At 35.2% G+C, this 26,867-nt stretch overlaps 2 protein-coding genes and 1 pseudogene across 2 annotated transcripts; 1 reads left to right on the forward strand and 2 right to left on the reverse strand.

Moving 5' to 3' along the window:
* Positions 1–4,582: 4,582 nt before the first annotated feature.
* LOC105973952 (uncharacterized) lies at positions 4,583–6,081 on the reverse strand. The gene has a single exon (XM_012998998.2). The coding sequence runs from the start codon at positions 5,909–5,911 to the stop codon at positions 4,751–4,753; it is 1,161 nt and encodes a 386-aa protein (XP_012854452.1). The 5' UTR covers positions 5,912–6,081; the 3' UTR covers positions 4,583–4,750.
* A 10,461-nt stretch (positions 6,082–16,542) lies between these two features.
* LOC148771559 (uncharacterized) lies at positions 16,543–17,494 on the forward strand (annotated as a pseudogene).
* Positions 17,495–20,091: 2,597 nt separating this feature from the next.
* Positions 20,092–22,089, reverse strand: LOC105962758 (uncharacterized). The gene is made up of 2 exons (XM_012987080.2): positions 21,632–22,089; positions 20,092–21,521 (listed from the first exon to the last, which is right to left on the reverse strand). Exons 1-2 carry the CDS (start codon positions 21,675–21,677, stop codon positions 20,092–20,094), a joined length of 1,476 nt encoding a protein of 491 aa, XP_012842534.2. The 5' UTR covers positions 21,678–22,089.
* Between the last annotated feature and the right edge of the window lie 4,778 nt (positions 22,090–26,867).

A 26,867-nucleotide genomic window follows, 5' to 3' on the forward strand; every position in this document is an offset into this window, starting at 1 on the left:
CGCAAGCGGGAAAAGAGGTAATTATTAAATCTGTGTTACAAGCTATTCCATCATACTTGATGTGTTGCTTCGAGTTACCTGCAGGCCTGGTTCCTGATCTTGAATCTACCATCCGTGGGTTTTGGTGGGGTGGGGGTTCGGGTAGAAAGATAGCTTGGATTTCTTGGAAGAAAATGTGTACACCAAAATCGGCAGGGGGAATGGGATTTCGGGATATGCGTAGTTTCAATGAGTGGGAACTTAGTTTCTGTCTAGATATGCGACCTTATGCTTTGCTTGCTAAGCAGGTGTTGAGATTAATTACTAAACGTGACCTTCTCCTCTCCAAAATTCTTAAGGCCCCATACTTCCCACAGAGAGATATTTTTCGAGCGGCAATCGGTTCTCGACCATCGGCTACATGGAGGAGTATGCTGAAGGCACGCCCGTTCTTGGTGCAAGGACTTCGGAAGCGCATCGGGAATGGTCATGAGACATCTATTTGGGCCGACCCATGGTTGCGAGACGATGGCAATCATAAGGTCTTAACTCGACGGCCAATTATGAGCAGTTACCCGAATCGGGTATCAGATCTCATTGACCCCGATTTATACGTGGAATATTGGAATTATTAATTCGCAATTTCGGCAAGTGGACAGAGAACGGATCTTAGCGGTTCCTATTGGAACTCGTAATGCACGAGACAGGTGGATTTGGCATTATTCTAAGTCGGGAGAGTTTACGGTCCGAACCTGCTATCATAATATTATTTCACAATTTCATCGGTCAACTAATAGTCGGGGAAGGAATGAAGCATCACATAGCGGCGCAGCGAACCATAAGTGGACCGAGATTTGGAATCTGCCCCTCCCTCCGAAAATTCGCAACTTTCTATGGAGAGCTTGCTCGGATATCCTACCTACAAGCGCGGAGCTCCACCGAAGGAAAATGGTCCCTTCTCCTATATGCATGCGATGCGGTGCTGATGTTGAAACTTTTTTGCATGTGCTGCAAGAGTGTAAACAGATGGGGAAGGTTTGGAGTTCGCCGTTCTTCAATCTTCGACCCATGCGGCCACAAAGCTCGATGTGGAACTGGATTAGTTATGCGAGGGCCTTTCTCCAGCGGGACAAGTTCCTCTTGGCACTTATTATTGCGTGGAAGGTCTGGGACGTAAGGAACAAATTAATTCATGGCGAAGAGGCTATGGAAGCGGAATATCTCATCAATTGGGGTCAATCTTTTCTTATCGAGTTCCAAAAGGCGATGGTCTTGACTCCGAAAATTCAAACGAGGTACCTCTCAACGGCGTGGATTCCTCCTCATGAGGGCTGCATTAAAATCAACGTCGACGCAGCTTTGCCGAAGGGGATGGTCTATTACTCAGTTGCCATGGTCGCACGTGATTGGCGAGGTGGGTGTTGCAGATGGGCGGTTCGTCGATTTCTGGGGCAACCACAGCCGGTCGAATGCACCTCGTATGCAGTTTTTGCGGCAATTTTTTGGGAAAGGACCATTGGCTGGAGCTCGATAATTATCGAAGGAGATTGCTTGCAGGTTATTACTTCGCTCAAAGAAGGCGAGTCATCAATGTCGTCGTTCGGAGCTTATATCGATGAATGTTTGGCTATAGCAGGTTCCTTTGTATTTTGCGATTTCTCGTTTGTTAAGCGTAGTGGAAACCGATTGGCGCATATGTTCGCCACAAACATTAGTTTAAGTTGTAGTGATGGAACTCATATTCCTCATAATTTGGCTATTAATGCCTAATGGAATTTTCTTTTCCCTAAAAAAAAAAAAGAATAACTATCTCTTATGGAAAAGTCAGTTGCTTCCCCTCTTAGAAAGTCAAGAATTAATTGGCTATGTCGATGGCACTACACAAATCCCTTCCCGTCTTTCTGCTGATAATTCACAAACACCAAACCCCACATGTGTGGCATGGAAACAAACTGATCAACGTCTTCTTAGCCTTCTACTATCCTCTCTTGCCGAGGAGGCCATGGCTGAAGTTGTGGGACTCTCCACTTCCCGTGAAGTGTGGCTTGCCTTGGAAAATACTTTTAGTCACCGATCAAAAGCCCGTGAAATTCGCCTTAAAGATGACTTACAACTACTGAAACGAGGCTCGAAATCTGTTTCGGAGTATGCCCGTTCCTTCAAGGGCCTTTGTGATCAACTCCATGCAATCAGACGACCGGTTGATGACACAGATAAAGTGCATTGATTTTTCCACGGTCTTGGCTCGGAATTCTGGAGCTTCTCCACTGCCCAAATGTCCCTTCCATCCTTATCGACTTTCATGGATCTTTTCCCAAAAGCCGAGAGTTTTGAACTCTTTCAAAAATCATTGGAGTCGATTGCACCAACATCTACAGCGTTTATAGCCACCAATCGTCAGCCTAAAAAATATAATCAGCGAGGCTCCTATTCTCGGTATCAATCGACTCGAGGCAATGGACGTAGATACGAAGGTTCCACTGGTAAAAAAATCACACGTTGTCAAATCGGCCGCATGGATGGTCATTATGCAGATCGATGTAGACAAAGGTATGAACGCCATAGTCAGACTCCTCAAGCTCAACTTGCCGAAGCAAAGCGACGTGTTCTATCTCCGAAATGAGGCCTCAGATTGGTATCTAAACACGGGGGCGTCGGCTCATATGACCCCAACAAAATCATTCTTGAATCAGTCCACTTCTTATACTGGTAAGGATTGTGTAATTGCCGGCAATGGAGCATCTTTACCAATTACCCATACCGGTAAAATATCTAATTCCCCTGATTTTCAACTCTTGGATGTTCTTGTTGTCCCGCACATTACTAAAAACAATTTGTCTATTAGTAAATTAACGAGTGATTTTCCAGTTAACGTTACTTTTTCTGATATTCTTTTCACCATTCAGAATCGCCAAACGGGAAGAGTGGTGGCAACCGGTAAACGAGATGGCGGCCTATATGTGGTAGAACGCAAAAATTCAGCTTTTGTTTCTATCCTAAAAAATAAATATTTGTATGCTTCATATGACTTATGGCATGCTCGCCTTGGACATGTCAATCATTATGTTATCTCTTTTATGAATAAAAAAGAACAACTTCATCTTACCTCTTTATTGTCGTCTCCTGTATTATGTAGTACTCCCTCTGTCCCATATTATATGTCTTTTTAGAGAGTTTTTCTTGTCCCAAATTATTTGTCATTTTAGATTTTCAATGCATCATTAATTGCATTATTTTCAATTTTACCCTTTTATCATTCCTAATTAGTTAAGTTGTAAAACAATTAATGTCAAGGATATATTAGTAATTTCCTATGTTTTTTACTATAATCTATACACATTTATTAATTTTCTTAATATGTGTGAAACAACCCAAAACGTCATTTAAATTGGGACGGAGGGAGTACATGTCAAGTTGCAAAAAATCACCGTTTGCCATATTCACGTAATGATCATAGATCCTCAAAGGTCTTAGATCTTATTCATTGCGATCTATGGGGGCCATCTCCCGTTAAATCTAATTCTGCATTTTTGTATTATGTTTTATTTATCGACGATTTCTCTCGTTTCACTTGGTTTTATCCTTTGAAATTGAAATCTGATTTCTTCAACACCTTTATTCAATTTCAAAAAAAAAAAATTGAAAACCAATATTTTGCTCATATAAAAGTTTTTCAAAGTGATGGTGGTGCAGAATTTACTAACGCGCTTCAAAGCACACCTTAATAACTCTACACCTTAGTAACTCTGGCATTCATCACCAACTATCTTGTCCTTATACACCAACACAAAATGGTCGTGCAGAAAGAAAACATCGCCATGTTACCGAGACAGGATTGGCCCTCCTTTTTTCATTCCCACATTTCTACTCAATTATGGGTTGATGCTTTTAGCATTGCGGCTTACATCACAAACCGATTGCCAACACCACTTCTCGGAGGTAAGTCACCTTTCGAAATTCTGTATGGTACCCCACCCAATTATAAATAGATTTTGCCCAATCCCCTTTTCTAGTGAAATCCTAATTCGTCATTTTCATTTTTTGTTCGGTTGTGTATGTTTTCTTTCAACTGTGGATTATCGTATCGTTGTATGCCTTAACCGACACACAAATAGAATGGAACAAAGAGAGCATCAATTAAATGACGAAAAATGGAAGGGATATTTTTGATAATTTGAACAAAATCCCCACATATCATTAAAACAAATGAGATATGATTGTAATTGTTACACAATCTTAACCATGGGGTATCCCGCAAACCAAAAGACGTGATCATATTAATCCCTATATTAATCATATCCCAACCTATCAATCCAAACCATCCAACCAAAAGAGAGCCCAAAGGGAATAAATAGTACTCGAGCACAAATGAATGGAAATATGGGCAATTTGGTCTTTTTCTTTACAATCGAACTTAATTGAAAAACGTCCAAACAAAATTCTAATCACAAGCACAAAACAAGATATATATAATCATCCACTCAATCAATCCAATACCATCGAATCCCATCAGCAAAACCAAAAGAGGCCTAACAGAATAAATTGCATTATACATGAAAGCATCATAATCATCATAAATGTAACGAGGACTTAATCGGGAATATTGACGGGGATTAACAAGATTGATTAGAATTAAACTGTTCAACAAATTAAAGTATAATCTATTGTTTTGAAACTACATGATCGATCAATAATCGTTTTTTTTTAAATGCTTGCACATTGCATTAAACAACGTACCTACTTCCGTTCAGTTAACACCAACAAAGGATTATTAGTACTTAATCCCCCTTTTGCCCCTGACCAAACTCGTCTTGACGTACGCATCATCATCGCCAACTACATCAGAATACGGCCGAACGAATTTCTCGAAAAACTTATCATCCGTTAGTATGTAAACTTCTCCGAGACTGGGCCAATTCTCAATCAGATTTCTACTCTCGAGAATTCCCAAAATCCGAAACCTCGGCTTATACCTCTTCTCGACACTGCACGAAAAGCAAACCGGATGTTTAACAATACACGACAGAGTGTACTTCCCGGTACCAAGTATAACCTCCGTTATCTTCTTGATCTTGACCATGGATGAAACGAAAGAACTCGGTGCCTTCATAAATATTTCCAATATGTCACTTTCCGAAAACCCGATATCCCTAAAACCTTGCAGCTTGACTTCCCACGCATCGTTGCTCATCGAGGAAAGCGCCCGAACGGCGTAAATGAATACTTTCGAACTCCGATCGACCCCCATTTCTTCCGCCTTGTCCACGGATCTCCTTATAGTTTCCGGCTTGAGCAAGAAAGTCCTCGGGTAATTGTGAAGGAGGAGCAATATACGATCCCTAGGTATGCCTACGCTCTTCAAGAACTCGAAATTCGGCACCATTGTCGTTTCTAAATTTGACGTCACGAACCACGCGGATAATTTCAAAATCCGGGCCACGTTGTAGTTGGATCCCAATAAGTCCTTTAGAACAGAGAGCGAGGGCTTGATGTTATTGCCGACGCTCATATGCAGAATCGCGGGATCGTTCGAGATAATCGAGCAAATGTCGGCGGACGAAAAGCCCAAATCCTGGAAAATCTTGATTTTGGGCTTGATGCTGACGTCAGCCTTGGCCGACAGAAACCTAGGCCTGTGTCTGATGATTTTCTCCAACTGGGTGTGTGAAAAGCCGGTTTCTTTGAGGAATGAGAGTACTGAATCTGCCTTTTCTGGGTTTATTAGACGAGGGTAAATCGAGGCGATTCGTTCGGCTGCTTCGGGTGAGAAATTGTGATTGTGAAGCAAGAAATCGAAGACTGTAGGGCTGGTGGCGGGTTGTTCTTCCGGCGAAGAAGAAGAAGAGGAGAAGAAACATTGGATTTGGGCACAGTTGAAAATTTGCTTCGGGATAAAACAGGCGAGATTTTTGCGTACGAAATGTGAAATCATCTTGGCGAAAAATTCGGAAATGGAGATGTGAAATCAAGTGGGTTTTTTCATGAATTGCCTGGAAAATTGAAGCCGACGGAAGAACCCTAAGAGTATCAATGGCTGCTGCCGCTGTTTCAGGTTTCTTTCGTAGGTCAAGTTTGGTCCCATTTCAAAATTCATGTTTCAATACTTTACAAATAAGCCCATCAATTGGTACTTATTCATAAAGAGATCCACACAAAAAACTCTTTTAACAATAAGTACACATATGCTCCAGATTTTTGTAAAGAACTAAAATAACCCCTCATACTTTAATATGCTCCAATTTCATCCTTAACTTTATTTAACTTTAATTTGACCCCAAATTTCATAAATTATTCAATTTTGACCCAAAACATTCTTTTTTTCAAAAAAAAAAAAACAATTCAAATTTTTTTTCCCCCTGGATTCCGCCGGTCAACGGCGTTGACTTTTCAATTTTTTTTTTCTTTTCTTTCTTTCTGTAACTCTTTTTTTTTTCGTTTAAACAGCAATATTGATGTGATTGATAGTAATATTAACTATATTACTGTTAAACACAGTAAAATTAACTAAACTATAGTTTAACACAGTAATATTGCTATATTAATCTCTAGCACAGTAATATTAACGCAACAAAACTCATTATTAGTATGTAATAAAGTAATATTACTATGTTGACCGTTCAACAAATGTAAACATAATAAAAAGCCAAAAGAATTAATATTACTGTGAGTGACAGTAATATTGCTATAACAACAGTAATAATATTACAATAATAGACAGTAATATTATTACGTTACTCCGTGAATAACTCAAACAAACAAAAAATTCCAAACAAAATAATAATATTGATGTGGTTGAAAGCAATATTACTATAACAACAGTAATATTACTGTCAACCACAGTAATATTATTGTGTTTACAGTAATATTACAATAATAGACAGTAATATTATTACGTTACTCCGTGAATAACTCAAACAAAACAGAAAAACCCAAAAAAATAATAATATTGATGTTGTTGACAGTAATATTATTGTGTTTACAGTTATTTTACTGTCAACGACAGTAACATAATTACGTTGACTTGTCAACAAATCAAAGAAAATTAAAAAAATAACAAAAAATAACAAAAAATAATATTACGTTAATTTACTGTCAACGGCATAACAATTACATAGATGTATTGTCAACGACAGTACAATTACGTTAATTAACTGTCATTGACAGTATAATTACCTTAATTTACTGTCAGTGGCAGCACAATTACGGTCAACGTTTAGCGGCGGACGTAAAAAAAACCAAAAAAAAGAAAGAAGAAAAAACATAAAAAAAACACTAAAAAAAGTCAACGCAGGAGACCGCCGGTCAACGCCGGAAACCGGCTAAAATATCCGCAAGAAAAGAAAAGAAAAAAAAAAAAAGTCAACGCCGGAAACCGGCGAAAAAATCCGAAAGAAAGAAAAAAAAAAATTGAAAAGTCAACGCAATCCGGCGGCAAATTTTTTTTTTTTGAAAAAAAAAATTTTGGGTCAAAATTGAATAATTTGTGAAATTTGGGGTCAAGTTGAGATTAAATTAAGTTAATGATGAAATTGGAGCATATTAAAGTATGCTAAAAAAAGTCAAAATTGAATTTTTGTGGTCAAAATTGGATTTTTGTGGGCAAAATTGATTAAATTGGGGTTTCAATTAAGAATTGGGTTTAAATGGTTGAGGGTATTATTGGGATATACATGAATGTTTCATTTATTTATAATAAATGTTAAATGGATGGGCTTATTGGTGAAAGAGATATATCCCTTAAACCTAGAATAATAAAGATATTTGGTTGGGGATTTATGCATAAAAACCCCTTCAATTATACTGTTTTTTGTGTTAATTTTACTTCGTCCAATCCGATTCAAATATTTTTAATTAAGGACTAATATTTTTAGGGTGTTGGTATTTGCAGTGGTATTATTACTGAATACAGTGGAATCTTTTTCATTTAATTTTTTTTTTGAAATTCTCTCTCCCACTCTTAAACTCTCTCAATACATTCTACATTTGGAGCACATTTCGGCTTTCAATCCGTAGCAAACGAGGCTCGATTCCGGTAATTTTTTCATATTCCCTAATTTTAATTAATTTCATTTACAATTTAGGTAAAAACGCATGTTTAGAATTAGATCTAGGTAATTTTCAAAAAAAAAGTTTAAATTTTGAATCCCCTGTTCTGCAGAACACGAAAACTTAAAGATTCTTCAAGTTTACGTGCTCAACGGGGGATTTAAGAATCTTGAAGCTACCGTTAAGCAACACATATGTACCCACAGTTTTCATCCGCGACAACATTAACATAAGACGCAATAGATCCTGCCACAAAACATGGGATGTAAGATCTGAAATTGAGCTCTTCGTCCGGTTCCTTTCGAGCATTCGTAATACGATTCTGATTGACAGTAGATTCATCACTTGATCTACCACTAACCCGACCACACACCCGTCCCCGACCGCAAGCGGGATCGGTTTACTTTCGATGGTGGAATTCCGGTAGAAATATTTTTTCGACCCTTAAAACATGTAGACAATTACCCTTTTCTTCATCAGTAGACGACTTCGGTGGGAACGGTGGGTACTCCCAACCGGATTTATCTCTCTTCGTCGGTTTATCCTTTGGCCGCTCATTCGGTTTAACATATGCAAGCTCAACCAAGTGGATCGTGTCATGATTAATAGTGTTATTCATGTAATCAACAGTCATTTTTTGAGTCATGTAATCATTTTCTAACACTTCGGTGGCCAGTGTAATTATCCGATCTCTCATATCCGCTTCGCAGTCTACCTGTGCTTCCAGTATTTCTGGTTTTTCAACGTGTATGGTACTCCAGAATGAATGTAGCTCCATAGTTATAAATATATCACGTTACTGGATTTACAATAAAATTTGGCACGCATACAGAAGTCCATGATGTTAATCTAGAAAGAATTGATCTTGAATGTGTGTCTTCCTTGGAGGACCATTTCCATTATAAATACTAGAAGTATCAGCTGATTATCATCCTTCTAAAAAAGGTAACTACTGTACAAATCTATGCAATTACAACCTACAGTTACAATAACCTAACTTAATGTAAAATAACATAAATCTGCTGCCTTAAATGCACTGCTAATTCCATTGACATCCCCCTCAAATTGATGTTGCAGGTAAATCAAGAAGCATCAATTTGTTCACTAGAAAATTATGACGCTGACATGTCATTGATTTTGTGAAGATATCAGCAAGTTGTAAGGTTGTGAAGATATTTGGTAGAATGATAACTTGTCGATACAAGATACATTTATATCCGAACCACTTTATACTGTGTGGCTTTTTATTTACTTTTAATAGTAAGAATTCATAACTACCCACGAACATAAGTTGCAACATAGTAATTGTCATAACAATTAATTTGTCTCAACATAATGAGTAGATTTCTATTGGCATATAAAACAATAGTAATTTTGACTTTGATGGGCTTGATGTCACTTTAGGTAGAAGAGACTTTTTTTGGAATATAATGAAAATAACTAGGCACCTATGGGCTTATACGAGATTTGCGAAAATAAAGTTTGTAGAGATTTCTAGTAGCTATTTATAAACTCTCTATTGTGCTAACCTTTTAAAATGTTACCTAGAACTTTAATGAGGTGTTATGGAAAAGTCATTCATGAGCATAGGATTAAATCAATGTAAATGTTTATTCTTCTATCTTCTAAATAAACTTTTCGTATAAATAAGATTCGCTCAATATTCTTATGCCCGTAAATGAGAAAATAACTGGATATCAAAATGATTGTTGGTCTAATTTACCGTAGAAGATGACAACATAGATTAAAAAAACATAGATCAATTTATTTATTTTTGTGAGAGAAGTATTTTTTCTATACTTGCCAACTATTTCCTGTAAATTCATTTACTCACATTTATGGGAGAGTATTGCAAAAAACATGTGAAGATTTAGTTCCTTGACTTATATGTTAGCATTGATTAGCACCCAACCATTGTGTTCATATTAGTGAAGTATCCCGACATTGCTAAGTTAGTATGAAAATAATATAAAAGAAAAACAATTTAAACATGGGTATGGAATTGATAAATGCGAAAAAAGTGGATCGATGTCGGTTTTCTTCCATTTTTGAAAGTCCAAAAATACTCTTACATAGCTAGTATGTAAATGACACTTCAAGGGGTAAAAAATAATTTATGCCTATTTAATTTGTATTTGCAATCGAAACAAATAATAGTTTAGTAGCTGCCATGATGTACAAAAAATTAATTTGTTTAACATTTTCTCAAATACTATTTTTCTTCATAAAAGTGATGTTCTAATACAATTAAAGGCCATTTCATTGAATTTTCTCCAACATTTTCTACGATATACGTACAACTAATTAGTCTATAATATTTTTTTATCATTTCTCATTTACAAGAGGGCATATTCTGATCCAATTATAGGTCATTATTTAATTATATTTCCTCAAACCTAATTGTTTTTTGATAGAAATAGATCTCAAAAAATTACAATTATAGGCGAAGTTTCATTATATTTTCTCCAACCAAATTCTTTTTTGGTAAATTAGGAAAAAAAAAAAAACGGGAAAAAAAACTACTACTAATGCCGATTCTCCACGAACCTGTGTCAATACCCCTCATTAACTCATTAAGAACTTCTAACATTCAGCTTCTCCGTACCACTCTAAAATAGAGTTAATAGCACGGAGCCCCTGTGTAATTTCGAATTGCTATTGTGTTAAAATAATTAACAAATACCCTCTTATAATGTGTTTTATATAGCTCACAACCACTTTCATCAAATTTGGAATTGACTTCAATGAAATGACAAAACTACCCCTAGTAATTATTTAATAATATTTCAATTTTAGCAAACATAAAAATTAAAAATAATATACATTAAAAAAAATTGTCAGCATCCATCTTCTCCGTAGCCCTGCACCCGACTAAAAATCTTTACCAAACATTTCGCCGTCGCCCACCACCACATCCATCCCCCAACCCACCAACCCCAACTCTTTAAAACTCAATCCTTGAACATCATATGTACCGGTCAATCTTAGACATTAAGCATTGGAAATGACTGATTCAAGTGATAAAAGCTTTTATATTACGTGCATTAACTACCAGTGTAATAATGAATAAACAAAAAAATAAAAAGAAAAAAGTCAGATAATATCATTATATAACCAGATCAACAACCTAACGATTATAAAATTTATCACATGATCATGTTGATATATATCTTGTTAATTAGCAAATATGTTCAATTAAAAACTCAAATATTAATAAAGTCTAAGCAAAAATTTAAACGACAATCAAGTATATATCAAAGTAGCAGCAGATTACTCATTTTCCTTGTTGAGTTTGACGGAAAGCAACACTTTCCTCTGTTTTTATTTTTCCAAACGTGAAGTGTTTCTTCATCATCAGAACTCGTGACGATATTTACTTAATTTCGTTCAACAACTTATCTCCATTCAGGCTCGGACTACTGTTAGCTGTCTATTTTTTTTGATTGACTTGTAATTCTTGAAGGGGCACAATTAAATCATTGGCCATGTTTTGTTGGTTTCCTATTCGATAAGAACCGAATTTAGTAACAATGAAAATTCGGATATGAAGAATATACTTACCGGTCATATGTTCAAAATGCTCAAGTGTTGATTGAGTGTGTATCTTTGGTGAAGGTGATGTTGTTAAAAGTGGTATATATAGGATATCAGTTATTTGTGTGATTGAATGCATTTTTGCATATGCAACTTTTTTTGTGTGTGAATAATTTACAATTGTATGAAACCATTTTCCTTAAGGGGTTTTTTTGTTCATGAGTGATGAGTAATCCTTCGGTTACCTTGCGATTTAAATGATGAAGAAAGAGCTTAACAGAATTTGAAGATTATAAACAAAGAGGGAAAATTGTTTTCTGATATGAAAGGGCCTCTTTGTTAGATGTAGAAGGGTGTTAGTTAGACAGTAGCCTTATTTTTTTAGAGTAGTATTGAGAAGCTCAACGTTATAAGTTTTTAATGAGTTAATGAGGGGTTTTCATATAGGTTAGTGGAGAATCGGCATAGGTAGTAGTTTTTATTTTATTTTTCCTTTATTTTTCTAATATATATCCAAAAACGAATTTGGTTGGAGAAAATATAATGAAACTTTCGCCTATAGTTGTAAATTTTTTTTGCAATTAATTATTTTTAAATCTATTTCTATCAAAAAACAATTAGGTTGGAGAAAATATAATTAAATAATGATCTGTAGTTGGATCATAATATACCCTTTTGTAAATGAGAAAAAGTAAAAAAATGTTATAAACTAATTAGTTGTACGTAGTGGCATATGTTGGAGAGAATATAATCAAATGGCCTTTAATTGTATAGGGTATCCCTTTTCTTAAGAAAAATAGTATTTGAGAAAATGTTAAACTAAGTAATTTTATACATCATGGCAACTACTGGACTATTACTTCGTTTCAGTTACAAATACAAATTAAATAGGCATAAGTTATTTTTTGCCCCTGTCATTTGAATACTAGCTATGTAAAATGATACTTTTAGACTATAAAAAAATGGAAGACACCTCCATATCAATCCCACTTTTATAAGTGGTGTAGAAAAGGAGTCACTCTATGGTGACCCTTTAAGAAAAGACAGGATTTTAGGGAACGTTACTACAAAAATCTACAAAGCATCTATTTATTTAGCTCACTTTTCTGATTTCTATCATGTAAATCTATTTGTACACTTCCTCTTCGTGTTGCTGCCTTCTCCTACTTGCTCTCCAAGATGGAATTAAACAATCTTTATCTTCCATCTTGAGGAGGAAGTATTCGAACATAGTCTAATATTGGCAGCTCCAGTGTGGAAATTTCAACTTCAATGAGGGTTGATTTTTATCCTGGTCCGCTACCCTAACCGGCCGTTGAGTCACCATGATTTATATTCCTCCATCAAATACTTGTCGGGCCAAGATATGGGGGTCCTGGGGGGCGAGGAATTTCGCCTTTTGGTGCAAGTATTCGAATATAGTCTTAGTTTTATTTTTGTGTTTTATTTATTTTTGTATAGTAAGCCTTATGTTTTAAACGCGCTTATACATTCTCTTATTTTTTAAACGCGCTTACACATTCTCGCTGCTTATGTAACTTACTTTTCACATTAATAATAGTTTTCTTTTCATCCTTTATTTTTCGTCTCTCAATCTCCTTTCTTCTCCCCATTAGTGGCTAATTCTCTCGATATCAAGAAGAGATGGAGAAGAGGGAAGAATGAACGGAAGCAGCAATTTTGCACAACCTTTTCTTGTTTTTTTTTTTTTTTTTTTTTTTTTTTTTTGTTTTTTTTTTTTTTTTCCTGTAGGCGGAGAAAACATATTTTCTATTTTTGCTTCAAATTAGTTACTTACAATTTTTATTTTACAATCAAACATTTATCGGGACAAGAGATGAAGGTCCTGGGGGCGATGGATTTCGCCTTTTGGTGCAAGTATTCGAATATAGTCTTAGTTTTATTATTTTATTTTATTTATTTTTGTATAGTAAGCCTTATTTTTTAAACGCGCTTACACATTCTCGCTGCTTATGTAACTTATTTTTCACATTAATAATAGTTTTCTTTTCATCCTTTATTTTTCGTCTCTCAATCTCCTTTCTTCTCCCCATTAGTGGCTAATTCTCTCATATCAAGAAGAGATGGAGAAGAGGGAAGAAAGAAAGGAAGCAGCAATCTTACACAGCATTTTCTGTTTTTTCCTGGGGCGGAGAAAAAATATTTTCTATTTTTAATTCAAATTAGTTTACTTACAATTTTTATTTTACAACCAAACAAGAAAATTATTGTACTTTACCTTTTTACTATTTTCATTGATCCAATGAAAGCATTCTTGTTTCCATTTCACTGCGTCACAAAAATGCACATGAAAGAAGAAGAGTGTTCGGGTGATATAAAGTGCCTAGTCCCGGTTCCGATTAATAGGACGAATCCTGGTCCACTCATGATTCGTTCAAAAATATTGTTAAGGATGCTTGGGCTAATCACAAACGATGTTCTCCTTCACATGATTTTTAAAAATATCATCATAATTTTAAATCTAAAGACTCTTGGCGGAAAAATAATATTTATGGTAATATAGACAGGAAAATTGAGACTGAATGTTGATACTGATACTAATGTTGATAACGATACTACTATTATAGGTTATCAAAATCGAAATATTCACAACCTGAATCGTCCGATTTGATTTGATTTGATTCAGACCCAACTTGATTCAATCGTCAAGTAAATCGGAAATTTTAAAAAATCATAACTGTATCGCTCAAATCGTGCGATTTGTACGAGTTGAACGATTCGTTCAGCTATGTTTTATTCAGTAATAATATATTATTAATTTGTTTTAGAGTAAATATATTATTAAATTAGGAAAATATTTTTAGAAGACCCAATTTCCCAAATATAAAGTTGCCTTTTGACCTTCCTTCTGATCGACTATTTCTCTTCTCTCAGAAAACATCTCAATTCCCATTGTCTGCCATCAGAGAGGCTAGGTTAGGGTTTCTTCTTGTTTGGTCTTCTAGCAAGTTAGAGGTAATGGGAATGAAAGAAATGGTTTTTTTTTTTTTTTTTTGGTCAGACTTGTCATACTTTGCATTTGATTCCATTTGGCCGATTTCTAGAGTATGAGAAAAGTACTTACTTTCCACTTTACACATCCTTCTATAGACTATATAATGTATTTATTATTTTGTATATTGTCATTATTTTGCATATCTGTTATGGGAAAGTCTAAGGGTAAGAGAAGCAAAAGCAACAAGGATCTAGGATGGCAACATTACAAAAAAGCTGATGAAGAGAACATGCAAATAAGATGTGTGTACTGTGATGTTATTTATTGGGGAGGTGTATATCGCATAAAACATCATTTAGCTGGAATTAGAAAAGATGTTGAACCATGTCCAAAATGTTCTGAAGAAGTGCGGAATATTTTTTAAATTATCTGGAAAGTCAAAAAAAGAAAGGAGATTATGGGGATGATGAAAATTTTGTCAAAGATGATGTTGAAATTTCTGGAAAAGGACAAAAACAAATGGTCAAGTTTTTTCAAAATTCTGGAGAAGAGACGGACTCAAAGACTACTTTGAATACGTTATGAAAGACAAAGGATAGAGAGTCCGTGTGTAGAGATATATGTAGATACTGTGGTGGATCTAGGATGAAAATCAGGGTATGCCGCATAGAAAAAATAATAATCAAATATTCGAGTATTAAATAGTAAAAATGTACCAATGTTTCAATTACAACTCAGATTGAAAATTTATTTCGAGTCCAAGCATAAATACATTCTACTCTTACTCGTGGCTTGAAATAAAGATATTTAGGGTTCTGATTTGGGAGAGGCACTTTTTTGGGAGAAGGGTTAAACAAAATTAATTGAGGCAAAAAAAAAGAAACTAAAATTTTCTGCATTTTTTGGGATAGGAGTTGAATAAAAATTAATTGGGGCAAAAAAAAAAAGGGAGAGGGCTGAAAAATAATTGGAGGAGAGGGGCTGAAAAAAAATTAATAGAGACAAAATATATGAACTAAAATTTTCTGCGTTTTAGGGGAGAGGGTCTGAAAAAAAATTAATTGAGGTGAAAAAAGGAATTAAGAGGAGCTGAAAAAAGATTAATTGAGGTAGAAAAAAAAAGGGAAAAAGACTGAAAAAAATAAACTAGGGGAGAAAGAATGAAATAAAAATTAAAATTAGTAATTTGTGAATCATGCACGAGTCGAACCCATGACCACTAAAACATATTAAGACAAGTTTACCACTACACCAAACATGTTTTTAGGGTCTAAGGTGGTTCATGGAATACATGCCCACCCCCTAAATCCGCCTCTGTTAGATGTCTTAATTTGATGAAGGATCCATTTTTTAAGTTTATGTTGCACTCAGTTGCAGAATATGGGAAGGGGTTAATACCTCCTTTCTTTCGTGAGGTCAGGGTAATTTTTTGAAAAAGAAAGTTGTGTCAACCCAAGAAGTTATCAAAAGGTACAAAGAGGAGTGGAGAACGACATAATGTACTCTTATGTTTGATGCATGGACAAATAATAGGAATCGCTCTATCACGAATTTCTTAGTTAATAGTTCAAAAGGAGCCGCGTTTCTGAAAGTATTGACACTTCTGATATGTTTAAGAATGCTAATGAATTATTTAAACTTCTTGACAATTTTATTGTGCAAATTGGGCTGGACATTATTGTTCAAGTTGTTACTAACAGTGCAACAACTTATGAAAAAGCCTGACATATATTAATGGAATCAAGAATAAATATTTTTTGGAATCCTTGTGCTGCACATTGTATGGATCTCATTCTAAAGGATATTGAGATATATCTATACACAGAGACACAATGGCCAAGGCAAGGAAGCTTACAGTATACATCTACATGTAATTGTTTTTCTTTTTATTTGGTTTTTTTTTTTTTTTTTTGTAATGTTTTATTTGGTTCTTTAGTTATATACTTAATGTGTAACTTATATGATTACTTTATATCCCTTTAACTTTTACTATGTTTATGTTTAGGCATTCTTGGGTTTTGAACTTAATGAGGGAATTCACACAAGGGAGCGAGTTAACAAGACCTGTTGTTACAAGATTTGCAACATCGTATTTAACTTTGAGACGTTTGCTTGAATTAAAGATTGCACTTACGACAATGTTTGGATCTGGAGTCTGGCAAAAAAGTTCATATGCAAAGAAAGCCGATGGACGGGCTATTGGTGAGATAATTATAGCTGACAATAATTCATGACCGGCCCGACGTATTTGGGGGCCTGGGGCGAGAATATATGTTGTGCCCTTAATAATATAGGTTTTCGGGGCAACACCCCAACATTTTTTCTTCTTTCTTATTAATTTATATTTTTGATGAAATAATATAAATAAATATTTATTAATTTAAATTTCGTTATCAATAAAATATTGAAAATACTAATCTATATCTAAATATTTTTATAAAACAAATGTTAGAAATGTATGAAATGATTCTTTTTTGAATAAAATAAAGATTTTTAAACTGTATATATTCTAAACTAAGATTTAAAATTTATAAATCGAATACATTTTATTTTCAACAGTAGAAGAATAAACTTTTTATACAGTAGAAAACTATTTTTTCACACATAAAAAATGTAAGTATATATATGTATTAAAAAAAATAAAAAAAATTGGCCCCTTATGAAATTGGGCCCTAGGCGTGGGCCCTGCTCGCCCCACCCCAGGGCAGGCCCTGCAAGAATTTCTAGTCAGCCATAAAATACTGCTGGAAGTGCATACTTTTATTAGTAAAAGTCTTAAGACTTATAGATGGTGATTCCAAGCCTGCTATGAGATATAGTTATGAAGCACTGGGTCATGCAAAAGAACAAATAAAGAAATCTTTTAAAGATGCTAAAAAAGGTACTAACTAGCCTATTTGGGAAATTATTGATCTGAGATGGAATTTATAATTGCATAGACCCCTTCATGCGGTTGCTTACTATCTTAATCCAAGGTGATATTACATTTTACTTGCTCATTTCTGTTATTTTATTTATTTATTTCTTACAACTATTTTGATACCAATTGTTTGTTAGCCTAGTTTAGTGATTATACATTGAGTTATAAATATGTGTCATGGGTCATGCAAAAGAACAAATAAAGAAATCTTTTAAAGATGCTAAAAAAGGTACTAGCCTATTTGGAAAATTATTGATCTGAGATGGAATTCATAATTGCATAGACCCCTTCATGCGGCTGCTTACTATCTTAATCCAAGGTGATATTACATGTTACTTGCTCATTTCTGTTATTTTATTTATTTTTTTTTACAACTATTTTGATACCAATTGTTTGTTAGCCTAGTTTAGTTTAGAGATTATACATTGAGTTATAAATATGTGTAGGTGTAGCTTTCATTATTTTCCCGATTTCAAAGCGGATTATGAGATAAAAAAGGGGACTTTACAAAACAATCGAGTGGATATGTGATAAGTGTTCGTTTTGGGGATAATTACACTTTTCGTCCCTATACATTACCACTTATACGATTTTCGTCCCTAAACAAGATGAAGTTACAATTTTCGTCCCTAAACATGTCACTTTTATGCTGTTTCTGTCCCTCCGTCCATTTGTCCAGTTAGTTTGGACGGAAAATCGCACGTGCGCCGCACGTGACACACAAAAGCAGCTCAACACCTCAACACAAAAACACCTCAACACCTCAACACCTCAAAATTCTCTGCCCTAAGCCCCAATTTTCTAAATCTCTCAATTCCTTATGAATTCATCATTGAAAGCACAATTAGAAAGTGGGCAATTCAAATTTTGAAGCTTCTTCAGCGCAGGTAGATAATTTCACTTCTTGCGGTCGCGAATTCGAAGTAAATTTTCTTCTCTCTTTATTTATCCTAGATTTTAATTTGGAAACAAAAATTAAGATTTTGTTGTGTTATATTGGGGAATGGAGCTTGAAGGATGAGTCAAAATAGTGGTTCTAGCTACAATTCAAGATCTGCTAGAAATGAAGTGTTTTATTGTAAATGTGGAGATGAGATGCCATTGTTGACCTCATGGACTCCTAGTAATCCAGGAAGAAGATTTCGTGCCTGTCCAAACTATGAGGTAATTTTTTTTTTTTGTCTGTGTGTGTGTGTGTGTATGTGTGTGTGTGTATGTGTGTGTGTGTATTGATATTATTTGTCACACACAATTGTGTTTCTTTTGGAACAGAGAGTTAAAAACTGTGATGTGTTCAAATGGCATGATCCTGAGATGTGTGCTAGATCAAAGAATATTATCCCTGGATTGATAAGAAGAATAGACCGTTTGAATAATGAATTGGCTAGCTATAAGGAAAAAAGAGATATAAGGGCAAATGAAGAAGCTATGATGGCAAAGCAAGAAGATATGATGGCAAAGGAAAAGAAGTCCTATGAAAGAAAAATAAAGAAAATGGAGAATTTAATTGTGATGTATAACAATAGAATGAAGATCTTGAAAGTTCTTTTGATTGTCTTAGGTTGTTTAATTGTCATTGTAATGATGAAAATTAGTGGTTAGAATTTTCAGTGATTAATATTAGTGGTTAAGATGTAGTTGTTTGTGATAACATTGTTGTTTTTCTTGTCCAATATAATGCAAGTTTGTATCTCAATTATGTTTGCATTTTTGGTACATGTTAGCAGATTGACAAAATAAATGCAAGCATCACTTACAAAAAATAAAATAAAACATAGAGTACATTATTGATTCCAAAAACATCATTTAGATTCCAAAAGCATCATTCAAAGTACAAACATATGATTTGTTTGCAAACATGATTCAAATTACAAACTTGTTTTCAAATGACATCTCACATTAGAGTACATCAAACTAAACTGCAAGTTCACAAAAACACTCATAATTCAAAGTACTTCATAGAACAAATTACATATTCCTAAAAACACAAGATTGTCTTCAAAATAAAAATGCCATCTAAGACTAAGATGCAAGATTGGAACCACCAACAGACTTAGATGCAGAACCACCAACAGCCTTAGATGCAGAACCACCAACAAACTTGGACTTGGATGAAGAATCACCAACAGACTTGGACTTGGACTTGGAATGTGAGGCACCAGCAGACTTGGAATGTGACACACTTGCTTTCAGATTGTTCAGAGTGATAAAATTGAGTCCCCCTTTGACAATAACAGGAGTGTTAACTGTTGGAGATGATTTGATGGCTTGAAAAGCAATTGTATTTGTCCTTCCTTTAACATTCACATTCTTTTGAGAAGGCCTTTTAACCTATAATTATCCCAAATAAGTTTATTAAATACTAATTCATAAAAGACTATAAATATATTTTAACCATACTGAAAAATAAAAAAAATAATTGAAACCTGTAATTTTGTTTTTCTCTGTGGTGGTACACTTGAAACAGAAGCTTGAGTGGCCAAGTACTCTTGAGGAACTTCAAATACAGACTCATTTTGTTGGCCAACTGGATCTCCAGTTCCACTTTGGCTTGCTTGCACCTGCTCAACTGCAGAAATTTTTCTTTTCTTGCAGGTTTTTGAGTTATGGTTTGTGCCCCCACATGTATTACATTTATTGTTTCTTTTAATTCCTCTCAATTCAGAAGTGATTCAACTATTGCATATGCAATTGGGAAGATGTTGTTGTTTGGATCTAACCCAACTGCAGTTAATAGTTGACCTCCATGCCCACCCTTCAAGAAACAACCATCTACCCCAATTATAGGCCTACAACCATTTTTAAACCCTACCTTGCATGCATTGAAACACATGTACAACCTATGGAATCTTCTCTCCTCAGTCAGCTTCATGATAACTGTAGAACCTGGATTAGTTCTTTCAATTTCTAGACAGTAATCATAAATTTTTGAAAATTGTTCCTCCAAAGTTCCCTGGATTATCTTAATTGCCTTTTTTCTTGCTCTGTAAGCCTGTGATCTGGTTATATTGGCCTTCAAAGTTGTACAAATTTCACTTCTGAATTCATTTGTACCCAACTTTGGATTGTCTTTCAATTTTTTCATAAATGTTTTGCCAATCCAACCAGACTTAAGGCTTGTATTGTTATAATTCCAGGAACATTTAGTGTGTATTGGGTTATAGGTTTTCACTTGCCAAGAGTGGTCATTTTGCATTTTGGAGACATGAATGTACCATCCACAACCCTCTTTTTTACACACAGCCCTGAGTCTAATGGCATCATTTTTTGGAAATTTCACCATCATACCCCTCCTAAAACAATGAGACTCAATAGCAAATTTTGCCTCTTTTTTGGAACTGAAAATCAAGCCTAGCATGATGTCTGGATTCTTATTCTCAGTTTTAGGATTAAATTTGGGGAACTTCATTCTACCCTTACCCTCATCCTCATCACTACCATTTGAGCTGTCAAAATCATCATCACTAACTACACAATCTTCATCACCTTCTTCATTTTGCAGCCTATTATACATTTCCTCACTAATGAAATCATCATCTGCAACAGACTTACCCTTACCCAACCCCCCAAACTCAGCCTCGGGATCTACAAATTGCTCAAACAATTTATCATCATCTTCCATGTCATAATCACTTTGATAAAACACATCATCATCCTCACTAAATTCATCAGATTCACTATTCTCTCCCTCCAACCCTACATCATCAATTATAACAGCCTCATTGACTAACCTACCCCCAGTTTCACCCTCCACATCCACTCCCAGATTGAGATGTTCAATAAATATCTCAACTTCCCAATTTTTTGGAATATGCCCTCTTATATTAAACACATCACTATCAGTCTCAATACACTTGCAGTGTTTATCAAAACTTTTTCCATGCTTAAGCCAAAACCTAAGACTCCATTTTTCAGTGTACCCCAGCTCCTCAGCAAAACCCCAAAAGTCAAACATCCCTATTTGATCTATATCGACAAAATCAAACCATTCAAGACTTCCTCCTATGTACTCTCTTTTTGGAGAGTGCTTCATAATTCCACCATGTCTCATTTTAATGGTGAAACATGTTAATTCCCCAACACAAGCTTTATTAAAAATAATTAAAAAAAAAAAAAAAAAAAAAACTCCAATCAGTAATCAGCTAAGGCAAACAATTTCGCTCAAACAAAAGTAAATTTAAACAAAGGAAACTTACCGTAATTCGGAGTACATTCTAGCATCAGTGAAGCTCTTCTCGACATTTTTGTTGTCCTTAGATGAAGAACCCTAGTATTTGTCGCAATTCCGTAGCTCCACTCCAGAAATTGTAATCTACTCCAAAAATCGTGATCAGTGATAATATTGGTGATTGAACACTTTTTTACTTCAACAAACTAGGGATTTACAGGTGAGATGTGGAAGAAATTAGGGATTTAGAAAAGGGGGCATTTGGATTTCAAGAGAGAATTAGGGCAGATTGTGTTTACCTGTAACGCGTGATTGAACGTTTTGAGGTGTTGAGCTGCTTTTGTGTGTCACGTGCGGCGCACGTGCGATTTTCCGTCCAAACTAACTGGACAAATGGACGGAGGGACAGAAACAGCATAAAAGTGACATGTTTAGGGACGAAAATTGTAACTTCATCTTGTTTAGGGACGAAAATCGTATAAGTGGTAATGTATAGGGACGAAAAGTGTAATTATCCCGTTCGTTTTGCACAACTTTTACTTATCGAATTTTTTAGTTTTGGTTTTTTTTCGTTCGAGTTTTCAATTTTATTCATACATATTATGTCTTACTTATTTTATTTCTATTTTAGGTAAAGCGAACTTATTTTTGCCGATTCAAAATGATTTTGGAAGCGAAGCCGAGAACCAAATCAAACACGTGTAAAAGTGCATTCTAGCGGACTATGGCAGTGTTCGGTATTTGACTCTCTCATATGACCTCTAATTGAGCTGATTCACCTGTAGTTAGAAAGCCAACTGCAAGGGGTACAACTTTTGTGAAATGCATACTTATCAAATTCGAGCTGAAAAATGGCCAAAATAGTGTTTGAAGTTAACGTAGAGGCCAGATCGCGATTCACTCTTTCTATATCGCGATATGCGATAACTTAAATAAGGTTTTTCGATCAGGACCTGATACGAACCACGCCAACCATGTGATGAGACCCGATATCAAAACTTCGGATATCAAATCCTAGACCGTCCTAAAGAAGAAATAAAAGGGATGGAACCGCGACCTATTGCCTATAAGGAGGCAAGAGCTTTGGTATGTCAAGGCGCTACAATTGATTGTGGAAGATCGGTTGATAAGTCGGGGTGAATGCACGGAATCTCCGATACGTTCGAAGAGTTCTTAAAGAACTAATGAGAATAATCTCAAAATTATTAATTAAAATTCATTCATTTAAAATATGCCAAATTGGCAACCTATAAATAGCGCTAAAAAGACTCATTTTTTACAAGGAAAAAGACTCCTACCTAAACTATAATAAGGAAACTAATAAATAAGCAAATACTAACCATAAATAACTCTAAACTAATAATAAAAATATATCAAATCCTAATATTAAAACGTGCATTAATAAATTAGATAACTTGATCTTCAAGTTGACTTCTTGATCACCCTTCTAAACTCGCGTAGACATTTGGTTGTGCACGTGCACGCACTCAAAGCTCGATTTCGACAATGTTCCACTTCGTATCTCTCTTCTCTAAAAACATGAAAGTTGTAGATCTTTCAGTTATCTTTCCATTAATTTTGAATCAGGTTAAATGAACTTCAGATGAGAGAGTTATAAGCCGAAAGGTATACCCTGCCTAAATCATACGGGACTTTGGGGATGCATGAAATTCGACTTTTCCAACGAATTTTCCTTTTCCTTTTCTTCCAATTCCAAAGCAAGGAATCTTCAAAGGCCTGATTCAAGACTTTATTCTTCAATTCCAACACAATCGGCTCCATTACTCTCACTCGCTTTCTCGTCTTCTAATACTCGAATCCAGACAAATTTCAGAAGAAGTACAAACAAAATCAATCTCATAATCGATCTCTCCGTTCGGTAGAAAACTTACACATCGCCGAACACACCATCTTGCAGCCATTGAAGTGGATATGAAAGTGAGTATTTTGTAGCTTGAAGTCCCAATGCGTCAAACAGGTGTATAGAGAATGAATGAAGCATCTCTCTAGGCACCGCTATCTAATCAACATTCACTATGAGAGTTTGCACTTTGTTTAGCTCGAACTTCGATCCATGGTTGGATCATATCATTCTCCACCTCTTCAAAAGGATTCGCCTTCGAATCCTAACCTTCTTTTTCTTCTTCAAGTGCTGGGGCGGTTTTGCACTTTTCATCCTCCTCGGGCTGCAACTCAACAATCTCATCTTGCATCCTTTCAATTTTTGCACCAATGTTTTCCACGATGTCTACAACGTGTTCCTTTATGGAAATTTCAATTTTATCATTCTTCTTAGGTGGTGACATGTAAATACTATTTTTCTCCTTTGTAGATTCATCCTCAATGTTCGACCACAAGTTCATTAATGGCTTGTTCGGACACTCTCCTCTCTTAGTCTTGAATTGATAGTCAGTTTTTAAATTCTCTATTTTTCTGCTTTTGCAATGATTCTCTCACTCTGCTAGTTGGAGAACTCCTTTGCGATTCCCAACTCGGTGAACTTCGGTCGTCTAACTTATTAGTTAGCCTCAACATTTGCAATTGTAAGTCCCCATAATATTGTGAAGGGACGAACCTCTTTCTCATGATTGCCTTAATGGACTTCCAATCTTCAATTGGTGGTTCGCTACAACGGCTCCTAGTAAAGACAAATTGATCCCACCAACTAATTGCATAGTCAATGAACGCTTCGACGACGAGCTTCATCTTCTTCTTTTCAGAATGGTAATGACAATCGAATACGTGCTCAACCTTTCTTTCCCATTGAATGTACGCCTCGGGATCAGTCTTACCTTGAAAGGATAGTATAGTCAACTTCATTGAGCTAGGGTTTTGATCTACACCGTCTCTTTCTCAATCAAAATATCCTCGACTCGATCTATCCGATCCAGACCCTCGTCCTATACTCTCCATTCTTGATGTGCAAGCGATCACACCAAAACTTCTATCATCATAAACCTCTTTATCACGGTGAGGTATAACAGGTTGGTAAACATCACGCCGTACGTATGAGCCTCGAACATGTTGATCTTTGTGTGGTTCGTATATTTGGGCTTCAAGTCCTTCCAATCGATCGTGGATTCCCTCAAGTGCTTTAAATAAGGGTTGTAAGTGTTTCTCCATTGCCGACATCCTACGCTGTTGAACTCTTTCTCCTTTATAACCGGCCTTCTCTGACATGATCAAAATATATATATATATATATATATATATATATATATATATATATATATCTATATATATATATATATATATATATATATATATATATATATATATATATATATATATATATATATATATATATATCTATATATATATTTTTTTGTCACTAACAAACCCTAACTTGGGCTGGAAGGAAATCTAAACAAAAATAACTTTGAATATTTTTTGAAGGACTCTAAACAAAACCTAACTTAGACTCTAAGAAGCTCAAAATAAATAACAGAAATTCGAATTTGTTTGGTCTATGGACTCTAAATAAACAAAAAGAAAGACTAGAAGACTCAACAACAATAGACACGAAACAAAAAGCAAAACAAAGACACGAAAAAAGACTGACTCAACAAAAAGATAAAGGATAGGCGAAACCTTATTAGGAAGATGGCTCTGAGTACCAAATGATACGCACCACGCCAACCATGTGACGAGACCCGATATCAATACTTCGGATATCAAATCCTGGAGTGTCCTTAAGAAGGAATCAAAGGGATGGAACCACGACCCGTTGCCTATAAAAAGACACCACAATCGATTGTGGAAGATCGATTGATAAGTCGAGGTGAATGCACGGAATCTTCCGATACATTCGAAGAGTTCTTAAAGCACTAATGAGAATAATCTCAACATTATTAATCAAAATTCGTCCATTTAAAATATGCCAAATTGGCAACCTATTTATAAGCGCTAAAAAGATTCATTTTCATAAGGAAAAAGACTCATACCTAAACTATAATAAGGAAACTAATAAATAAGCAAATAGTAACCATAAATAAATCTAAAATAATAAAAATATATTAAATCCTAATATTAAAACGTGCATAAATAAATTAGATAACTTGATCTTCAAGTAGACTTCTCGATCTACCCTCTAAATTTTGTTGTGCACGTGCATGCACTTAAATCTCGACTTCGAAAATGTTCCACTTCGGATCTCTCTTCTCTGAAAACATCAAAGTTGTGGATCTTTCAGGTAGCTTTCCGAATCATTTTGAATCAGGTTAAATGAACTTCAGATGAGAGAGTTAGAAGTTGAATGGTAAACTCTACGAGAATCATACGTGACTTTTGGGATGCATGAAATTCGACTTGTCCAACGAATTTTCCTTTTCCTTTTCTTACAATTCCAAATTAAAGAATCTTCAAAGCCCTGATTCAAGCCTTTATTCTTCAATTCCAACACGAACGGCTCCATTACTCTCACTCTTTTTCTCGTCTTCCAATTCTTCATCTTGGAGCTTGTTAGGATCGTATCAGGACCCAGATTGCGATCCAGCCTTCTAGTACCACGCACTGGGGGGGTCTCACAGAATGTGTTTTTTTTATCAAGACCCATATTGGGATCCAGCATTCTCGTATCGCGATCTGGCAAGGTGGTGCATATTTTTCGAGGCAAGGTATTTGTGTTTTGCAAGCCCACTATAAATAGGAAGAGGCCTTTCTTCATTTTTTCCTCTCCAATTTTCGACTTCTTGAAGACTTCTTCATAGGTTTTCTCTTCGGTTTTCGCCAGTTTTTCGCGGGAAGCTTCGACGAGGGTTTTGACTCGGGTTTTTTATAAGCTTTTTTTTTACGTTTAGTTTATGATTTCTCGGGTTCTTCATTTTGATGCTATGTTTGTAATGAACTAAGCACTTTATTTTAGGGAAATAAAACCTTCTATATATTGATTTTGATTTCCAGATCTGTGATCTATTCGTCGTTCTTTGATTCAGTTTATGTTTTCCTGTACTAAATTCTTTCGATTGTTTGGCCAACAGTTGAATTGATTGTAAATGGGAATGAACTCGAGAGAGGATTTCTCGTTTTATTTTAGGAAACATAGCTCGGATTGTGGAAATGGAAACGTGATGCACCTCGGGTAGCCTTAAGGACTTGACTTAAGTGCTCTCTTAATATCAGGTTCTGAACGGAGACGTCAGACCTGTGGGTAGACTCTAACTACACAGGAGACAGGGGTTAGGGAATTTTAGTGTCTGGGTTAGCAAATATAGAATTGACATTAGATTCGGATTTGTTGATCTATATCGATAGTACACTAGTGG

The sequence above is a fragment of the Erythranthe guttata genome, chromosome 3 (assembly GCF_056151865.1).
Source record: "Erythranthe guttata isolate IM_541 chromosome 3, IM_541, whole genome shotgun sequence".
Classification (NCBI taxonomy): Eukaryota; Viridiplantae; Streptophyta; class Magnoliopsida; order Lamiales; family Phrymaceae; genus Erythranthe; species Erythranthe guttata.